Source organism: Austrofundulus limnaeus, unplaced genomic scaffold (genome assembly GCF_001266775.1).
Source record: "Austrofundulus limnaeus strain Quisiro unplaced genomic scaffold, Austrofundulus_limnaeus-1.0 Scaffold272, whole genome shotgun sequence".
Taxonomy (NCBI): domain Eukaryota; kingdom Metazoa; phylum Chordata; class Actinopteri; order Cyprinodontiformes; family Rivulidae; genus Austrofundulus; species Austrofundulus limnaeus.
The window spans coordinates 714,165-724,082 of NW_013952674.1; the positions used below are offsets into that span (position 1 = coordinate 714,165).

Sequence of the window (9,918 nt, forward strand, 5' to 3'; positions counted from 1 at the left end):
GTTCTATTCCTAAATAGGTAGGGGAATTGAAAAAGGAAAAAACTGGGTACTCTAGAGGATAAAACTGGGGGGGCCACTGGGGTGGCCAGTTTATTCTCAGGGGGGGCATGGGCCCCCCAGCCCCCCCTGCTGGTGCCCCTGGATGTAGACTACAAAAGCAACTGTGTGCAGGGATTTAGGTTATGGAGAGCAGTGGCGTTGATATTGGGTGGGGGGGTGCACGCTGACTGCAGTCAACAAGATTAGCGTGGATACAGCGGGCCTTGGGAAAGGCTAAAAAACACGCAACTACTAAAAGCAAAAACACAAAAAAACTCAACTCTGAGACGTTCGTCATAATTCAGCTTGTGTACGTGTCTTACAACACCAACCAAATATATGAGGCTGTTTTTCTGGGGGGGCCTCGCCATGACAACTTGTATATTTTAATGAGCTTGTGGTTCCTGGGGCGAATTAAATTCCTCCTCGTGACATCAATCATAAATTTAACATTTGTGAAGCAGGAGGGAGGGACGGAACCCAGGCTTTAGTTGCAGTGTTATTGATGCTGTGATACACGAGTGTTGGCATTTGGACCTGAACAAAATGCGTCTGAAGCGGACAAAAAGCAAAAAGCAAACAGCGGGTCATCAAAGTGACCCCCAGAGATGAGAGTGACAGCTGTTTTAGTGAGCTGGGACGGCTGTGGYGAGCGGGGCAGCTTTGTGTAACGAGAGCTGTTGGCTCAGACCTTCTCTGTTCTCCTCAGTCCTCAGTCAGGTTTGCAGCTTTCAAATCTCTGCTGTCTAGTTTTGGTAGAAAAGTAGGACAGCAGCAGTGGGGAGGGRAAAAAAGAGACGCTGACTCTGAAGCTGCGTCACGAACCTGTTTTTTTTTTTCTTTCAGATTTTGATGTCAGTTTTTTGTTAGTTTTTTTTTTTAATTGAGGAATATTTTTTGCATCCTGTAGTGATCCACATCAATACACCTATAACTAAAATCTATTTTTCTTATGTTCTTCATTATTTTTTTTATCTCAGTCTCTTCTCTAGCCACAACCTCATAAAGTAAGCTTCAAATAAACAGTCACTGAACAAAAGTAAAAAAAAAACTGAACTGCAAGTAAACATCTGGCCATCACACATCAACTTTTACATGTCTAAGATGTTTTAAGTAGGAGATATGAGTTAAAAAGAGCCTTTATTTCTTGTTCTCAAGAGGAAATTCTGAGCTCAGATACAATGGAAGTCAAAAAGAGTTTGGATGAGTATATTTTGCAAAGAATTTGAGACAAAACCATGTGGAAAAAAAGTAAAAATGCCCATGTTTGGACAGATAAACTATTAAAAGTGTAAAGTTTGTGGACTCGAGGAGAGTTTGTTTTCAAAAACTTGGAGCTGGAATGCTGTGTTGCATCATCATTATTAATAGTGAGTAGTAATAAAATCTGTACAAATCCTAAAAACTAAGCTTGTGATTGTGTTAAAAAAAAAACATGAAAGATGTTAACGTAAAGTCCAACTTTCTGTGGTTTGTTGAAACTTTGGATGATGTTTCTAGTGTGATGTGTCTGACCCTGGACCTGGGGGGTATAGAGTGTGTATTGGGAGTGTGAATGGAGTGTGGTGTCTATTTTGTATGTCTTTGAATGAGTGGGTGCGAGGATGAGGGTGGGATTGTATGATTGTGTTTGTGTGTGCGCGTGGGGATGTATCAGGCTGGGACGTGGACTCCCCCCTCCCCCTGGTTCATTTGTCGCCCCTATCCCATACCGCCCTCTGGTGGGGGTGCCTTGCCCACCGGTGCGCGGATGGCTCTTGGGGTATGAGGGCTGAGTGCTCGGGTGTGTGCTGGCTCAGCCTGGTGGCTGCCTGTCTGGGCTTGGGTCCTCTGGCCCTGTCGGGTCTCGGCTTGAGGGGGGGTACCCTGGGGGCTGGGCCTTCAGTGCCTATGCCTGTGCTTGTCCTAGTGCAGCGGGTGCCGGTGGGGGCCTGCGTGCTCATTGCTGCAGGCCACTGTGGGGCTGCTGCGTGTGGTCGCTGGTGGGGTTCTCCTGGGTCTCCCCTATGGTTTGACCTGGGGGTGGGTGTGCAGCTCTCCTCGCGTAGGTGTACCTGGGGGCCCGGTGCTTGGGGTTCCTCTTGGGGTCTTTGGCTCTGGCCTCCCCTTATGTCTGCCTTGTGCCTTGGGGGTCGGCTCTGGGACTCCCCCACAGTCACTATTATACATTCCGTTGGAGAAATCCTGTATATTTATGCTTGTTCACAACCGCATGCAGACAGGTGTTCAGATCCGAGGAGTTCTGAATGATCACCAGGTATATACTGTATAGGTGGGTGTTTGTTTATCTGTCTAAATGTATATATGTATGCTTTTGCTAAGTTTTGTTACCTTAATTCTTTGCAGGTGTGCAGACAGATGTTTGATGTATTGTATTGTTTTCCAATAATGACATTAACCTCGAGTCATGCAGTTTGAATCTTGTAGCTCCACACGTCTTCAGCTACAGAACAGAAATCCAGTTGTGTTGTCTTTTGTTCTTTTAAATGTCCGTGTCCTGTTGGACTGAGAATCCACAGAGACATATGATGGTAATGTTGCTGAACTGTATTGGTCTTAAAGTTACTCAATCGCCAATTAGCATGTTGTTTCGTTCCAAAGACTAAAATGCTGTATCTGAGCATCTTGTTCTTTTGGTCATGATCCCCACCTCATAACCATTGGTGAGGATTGGAACATGGACCAGTAAATTGAGAGCTTTGCCTTTTAACTCAGCTCTTTCTTCACCATGACTGACCGAAGCAACACTCTCATTACTGAGGACAAGGCTCCAGTCCATCGACCCATCACCCACTCATTCCAGCCATTGCTTGTGAACAAGACATCCAGATRCCTGTCTRTTGTGATAGTGAAGTCATGTGACACTGCTGTAAGTTTGCTGTTTCCTATTGTGTGTTCCAATGTCCACTGACCATCCAATCATTTTAAATGTTACTACCTCGACTACTCTCCTACAAAGCTACTGGTGCGTAAATAGATATAGACTTTACCCCAAAGGGAAATTCAAAGTGTTACCATCGATACGTATCATGCCTTAACACTGTGAATGTTTTAACACAYTGAAAAAAGACACCTTTTTTTAAGTTACACCTCAACATATTTATCAGTTTAGCCAATAGAACACCTGGTATAACTTAAAACAATATATGAAACATAAACACTTCCAGAAAATGTGATGTTAACAGTTTTTAACACCAATGGTTGACCTCTTGCTGAAATACTTGATTGTAATGTGTAGGAACTAAGTCTTATTTTTATTATAGAAACAACCATTCTGTAAACTTGGGTGGACTTGCCATTGGAATAAAAAGACATTTACCGTTGTAAAGCTATAAAGAAGACAGGTTTTGTTCCTCCTTCCCAACTCTTATTTCATTTACTTAACCCTGACAGATAACCAGAGTCCTGATYCAAAAGCAGCAGTTTGCAGAATTAAAGCCCACCTCCTCTTGGGAACCATTTACAGTTGTTCTTCTAACATCGTCCTCCCTGAAAGGCCTCTCAAACTCTTTACTCTTGACATTTACCGTAATCTACRGACATAATTAAAACAGACGCAGCATCTCTGACTTGTCACTAGATCACCTTGGAGTTAAGCACCACTGACAGAGGTAAAGGGGAGCGATGCCTTTTAACGCAGCCTAAACAGTTCATTATTAGCCGAGTTCTTAATGCTAAATGAGTAATCGCTGCTGTTTAGACAAAACAAACACAYAAAATTAGAGCCACTAATTGCTTCATTTGCACAAATGTAATGACTATTTGTTTTCATAATCAGATAATTATAAAGTTTGTTAAGCAAAACAATTGCTAGAACCATTTTCCACCTTTTATTGAGCATCAGCTGATTGACTCAGTTTTTGTACTTTGTAAAATGTTGAAATAATATTTTTACTAATCACCTTGAGAAAACCAAAAAATAATCGAATTCCCTTTTAAAAGAAAATATAATTAGCTCTAGCCTTTATAAATACACCAGATTAGGTCATTTTCGATAGAGATAATAATTTGTAGATTATTTGCTGCATGATTTTGTTTACATGAGAGTAAGACTGCACAAAATATCAAAAAGTCATTCTCATTGCATTGTCATTATGGCTATAATTTAAATTAAACCCAACTGGTTCCCCAAATGCCCATTTAGATAACTGTGACCAAAATGTTGAATGATCATACCAGATATTAGGACGAAGATCATCTTAAACTGGGAAAAGATGGAGTTGTAGTTGTTTTGGTCAAACTTAAATATAATTTGTACAATYTCATGCTCAGAGTATCTCTTTTTAATGACTCTCTACTACCACCATATCGAGTTTTAGTTCATTATCTATAAAACTGATATAGTTATTTGTTAATATTTTAAAAGCAGTTAGCTGTGGCATCCTTCTTGAGCTGGCTTTACTCTAAATGTTTATCAGTAGTGAATGGATGTCCAGTGGTTACTTCCTGAAAGTTTCAATAAATGTGTCCACTGGTTCGTATGACATTTCGCTAACAGACAGATAAGTTGTCTCTAACRGTTAATGGCATACTATTAAGCTAAGAAGTTAAACTTGGTGAGTGTTGGAAAYGATTCTCTGCTACCACACCAGATTTTAGCTTTATAAAATGGTTTGAGTTTAAGCTAGTTTTTAAGGTCAGTTGGTTGTGGAAGCCATGTTGAATTGAGTTGACTTCAAATGTTTCCAGCAGCTGAGATCCATAATGTGATATTCGGTAAACATAGCCTGATCTGAGACGTAAAAGGTCTCAGACCAGGCTATGTTCATTGATGGAACACTGCCTTGCCCAAAAAAAAGTGTTACATTCATTTTTCACCATGATCTTGCATTGATGATGGTGGAGTCTGACCTTCTCCAGCACATCCCAAAGATTCTCAGCGGGGTTAAGGTCTAGACACTGGTGACCAATCCATGTGTGAAAATGATGTCTCATGCTCCCTGAACCACTCTCTCAATTCCAGCCCCATGAATCCTGGCATTGTCATCTTGGAATATGGCCGTGCCATCAACAGTTCATTGATAGAATAACCTGGTCATTCAGTATATGTATTCAGGTAGTCAGCTGACCTCATTCTTTGATCACAAACTGTTGCTCAACCTAGACCTGACCACCTGCAGCAACCCCACATCATAGACCCTAGTTAAATCCAGGCCAGGCAGTGTATATTCTTTCTGTACAGTGTGAAAAATCTACAAACTGAATTGCTTTTGTTCATCTCGAATCTGTTCAAGTGAGTTTTTAAAAGCTACAGAGTTTTCCTTTGGGTCCAGCTGCTGCTGAAGTTCAGCCTCAAACGGACCGGATTTAGCCGAGCCCAGTGGTCGTTGGTAATCGAATGAATCACGGCGGCCTTAACTCGTTTATGACGCTTTCCCGCTCAATTTAACCTCACCTCGCTCATCAATACTGCCCTGTTGGCCTCCCTGTATGGTCGGGGAATTCTCATCGAGCTGCTCCTGCTGTCTCGTCGAGGTCCGATCACCTTTTACAGTCTCTTCCATGTTCCCCCCCTGTGTACTTCTTAAGCTGATTTGTGTTTTACATGCTGCTTRATCTTCTGCGTATGTGCTGCTTTTTTTCTCTCTCTCCTTCAGTTCCTCGTGGCGTGATCCAAAACGGCGCTCGTGTCAGGAGCCAGGCCGTGTTCCCTGTTATCAGACCCCTGCCCGTAAGCCCGGTGGGGAGCAGAACCTCGGCCATAAGGTGGGTAAACTTTGCTCCTGTCGTCCCCCCGGCCGTATAATTAATGTCAAACAGGGCTTCCCCTTTGACACACCCAACCAAAGCACCAAACTTTTCCACGTAGAGTTTACATAATTACATCTCCGTTGTGTCCAAAATGTCAGGCGTTCACACACTCCCCGCCGCGCAGAACATTTTACCCAGRTGTGTTTGTACAGCGGCCTCTCTCGCACACAAACAGGTTTGTTGGAGACCTCGTGATTCGCAGAACATTTGGGGCATGCGTGGACATGCACATCCATCACAGCAGCATAAGAATATAATGGTCGGCGCGGCGTAATGAATTAAACATACCCAAAGGCTCACATATGCAGCGAGTATGTGATCACTGTGGGGGCCGCGTGTTTTTCTTATGAGATATTAATATGCTAACCCTCTCATTCTGAAGGAGAGTCGTGTGTGTGTGTGGGGGGGGGGGGGGGGGGGGGGGCTGCTGCTGATTTATAGCTTGTCATGATGCCCCCCCACCACCACCACCACCACCACTACCACCAGCCCGTCCTTTAATGCTTCATGCAAAAAGAGTCCCTTGATTAATAGAGCCAAGTACGTGCTTCAGGATAACGTGCTGTATAGCATCACGGACAGCCGTTAAGTAGCTCCGGTTCAGGAGGTTGTTCCTGCGCTGAGCCAGTCAGTGGTACCCAGAATGCTTTGTGCCGTTATGAAATGTGCGATCTGAGATTGAGCACTTCGAAAAATTAAAGGAAAACTCTTTTTAGAGGTTTTTTTCATCTGATTGAGTGATGCAGCATGAGGCCCGGGAGGGCCCGTTGGAGAGTGATAGATTATCGCTGAACTTTTTTTATTTTGTACTACAAAAACTGTCCATCTTACCAAGTTTTAAAATCTTATATCAGCCAAAAAGTCTTTTTGATTTTATTTTGAGACTGATTTACTAAACAAGAACTGATTGTGTAAGAATAAAAATCTTGTTTTCAGAAGATGTAAGATTATTTGTCTTGTTCTTGAAAATTTGACTCAAATTAAGTAAAAAAAAATTCTGCCAATAGAGTAAGAATATTTTACTTGATAAGATTCTTGAAATAAGAAAAAATTGAGTCAAATCAAGTTTTTCAAGAATCTTACCAAGTAAAATTCTCTTACTGCATTGGCAGATTTTTTTTTACTTAATTTGAGTCAAATTTTCAGACTAACAAGACAAATAATCTTACATATTCTGAAAACAAGATTWTTATTCTTACACAATCAGTTCTTGTTTAGTAAATCAGTCTCAAAATAAGATCAAAAAGACATTTTGGCTGATATAAAATTTTAAAACATGTTTAGATGGACAGTTTTGATGCCAAAGGTGAAGCAGCAGCTTCGATGCAGGCGGTGGGTCCACCTGGCTGRCAGTTGGACGGCAGGACTAATGTCCTCTCCTCTTCTGTGTCCTTGTTTCGTGCAGATCATCCCTGGGAGAGTATCTGAGCCGAGGACCGGACAGCCCGACACGGTACTCCCCTCCACCCTGCGGCGAGGACCTCCAGGAGGACCACACGTACAGCACTGCCAAGTCCCCCAGCAGGCTGTCCTCCTCCCAGGGCGCCACCCCGTCCTCCCCGCTGGACGACGACGACATCATCGCCGTGGAGATCGAGTCGGACGTTAAGCCCGAGCCCCGGGAGATCCCGCTGGATTCTCACCTGGCCACTGCCGCCACGTACATCTCCCAGCAGCCCCCGCGCGGACAGAGACGCGGCTCGGGGGCGGGGACTCTGCCGGGCAGCAGCCTGCCCTGGACCAAAAGCCGAGCGAGGGGCCTGAGCGACACGCTGCCGCTCAAGAAGCGGCGCGCGGTGGAGAAGCCGCCGGAGAGCGACGACGAGGAGATGAAGGAGGCGGCGGGGTCGCTGCTCCACTTGGCCGGCGTCCGAGCCTGCCTCAACAACATCACAAACCGCGCCGCCAAGGGCCAGAAGGAGCCCAAAGAGGCTCTAAGAAACTAAGACACACACATTAACGCACGCACACACACACAAATAGATCAACAGGTTATTCAGCATTAGTCTGAACGGACACTCGTCATTTCCCTCTATCTTTCTGCAGGGCATTAGGTGAATCCTACTTATTTGTGGCAATATCAAAAATCTATGTTTTCCTACATGTTCAGCAACACTAACACCGATGGGTATTTCTCATGTGTCTACGATGTTTTTCTTGTTTTTAAAAAAAAGGGGATGAAAGCCATAAAAAAAGCATGTTTTGTCTCTAATTTGGGCAAGCGGATAAACAACAACGAAAAGAAAAGCAAACAAAACAAAAAGGTCACACAGGAGGGAGCGCACAGCACGGTGACGGAGGACGGCTGTTTGTCTTTGCCTGTTTTTGTTTCTCCATGTCCAATCTGTAGCAATCTCGCAGTGATGCCAGCAAAACAAACATGGCGGAGACTTAGCATCACTTCTCCTCAACTTACAAACCCACGAGCACAAACGTGAGACTGTGCCAAAGATACGCGACCAGGTTGCTTCATGTAGCCAAAACTAAAAGAGGGAAAACAAACAAAACAAAACAAAAAAAGACGAAAAAAGGCATCGTAGTAAAGGAGTTAGAGTGAAACAAATGTAAAACCCAATGGGATATGTATATTCATGCATTTAAGATTATTTTACGCCACATAGGGAAAGCATCATGGGTAAAAACATGGTTTATTTCCAGAGCACTCATAGTATTTAAGAAGAAATATATGAAAATAAAAAAAATGGTCATGTTTATCACCATAGAGACAGATAACGTGCCGGGTTTGAGGCAATATCTCCTTCATTTCGTTGTTGTTGCATAATGTAAACATCCCTGAAACTTCCTCAGTACCTCTGTCCGTAGACACCGGGTCTAGATCTCAGAGCTWCTGGTAGCTGCCACACCTTCCTCTCCATACATGGACTGTGGTTGATAAAAGTCCGCTCGTGTCTGTTTAACMCTCGCTCTACCCTCATAAAGATATAAGCAATTTGTCCCGTTCGTGGACAACTCTGTAAAAAGGTTAGAAAATATTTTGGTTTTATTTTTTATTTTTATTTTATTTTTGTTCCGTTCCTTTTCTTAATTGAAGCAATTTGACCTGCAGGACTTTCTCAGTTATATTGCATGGGTGCTTGTAAATAAGATAAAAAGCAAATCTTTTTTATTCAAAGATCATGTAAGATAAACGATGTATTTAGCATGAAGCATGACTTATTTTCATATAAACCTTGATCCTAGAGAAAAAGGAGGGAAAGGGGGGGAGAAAACTTTTTTTTTCCCACAATTCTTATACCTGTGATTATATTGGAGKTTTTTTATTTTAATCTTTTAGGTTTCGTTTTGTTTTTCTGAGTGAGCTTTCTAAGACACGTCTTCAGGGAGCAACGTGGGAGAGCACCAAAGGGTGCCACCTCTGGGCTTTGGGTTCAGGCTGTATCGGGCCGGCCAGCAGAATCACCTCTTACATGAGGGGGAGGGGTGGGGTTCGTCTTCTTCTGCCTGTACAGTTTTATTTAGTTTAGTTTTTTATTATTATTACTTTTTTTTCTGTTTAGATGTTCAGTGTTAAGCCCCCCCCAACATCTGTGGAGTGTGTGTGTGTGTGTTGACACACACCCTTTAACGTTGTGCCTGCCTCCCTGCCTGCCCTCAGCCCGAGCTCCGTAGTCGTGGCTGCGCAGTTGTTACCTGTTTTTATTTCGAACGACATTGTTTGTTTGATTTTTCTCCAGTGTGTAAATGTACATGTGTCCTTACTTTCCATCGACATTGTTCAGTGTACGTGTACAAACCAGTTGGGCATGGAAAACGTTCGTAGGTGAACCTCATATCTCCAAAAGAAAAAAAACATTTTTTTTTAAAAGATGCTATCTGGGAGGAAATGAAAAGAAAGAAACGTGTCAAAATTACCTATTTTATTCTCATTTACAAACAGTATTTTTAAGTTTGATTAAAAAAAACATTGAGTTCCCCTCATGGAGGTCAAGTTTTCAAGGATTTTTATTATTTTTTTCATGTTTTGCCAGCTTCAGGTCAGTTCGTACTTCCGCCAAATTGTACTTTTCTAGCTKTAGTCACCACATACTCATATTTCACCTTTTTTTTTTAAAATAAGCAGCCTATTAAAAGTCTTTTCGTGCCCACCTTGACCACCACCCCAATGAA

The 9,918-nt window shown here is 42.8% G+C and overlaps 1 protein-coding gene across 2 annotated transcripts in view; it reads left to right on the forward strand.

Moving 5' to 3' along the window:
- ches1 (checkpoint suppressor 1) overlaps window positions 1-9,453 on the forward strand; it is a 109,016-nt gene extending 99,563 nt beyond the window's left edge. For both annotated transcript variants that reach the window (XM_014020917.1, XM_014020918.1), the window contains 2 exons: window positions 5,637-5,745; window positions 7,196-9,453. In XM_014020917.1, coding sequence (XP_013876371.1) covers window positions 5,637-5,745; window positions 7,196-7,736 — 650 coding nt within the window. In that variant the 3' untranslated portion in view covers window positions 7,737-9,453. The remainder of the gene's footprint in view (window positions 1-5,636; window positions 5,746-7,195) is intronic.
- Window positions 9,454-9,918: the final 465 nt, after the last annotated feature.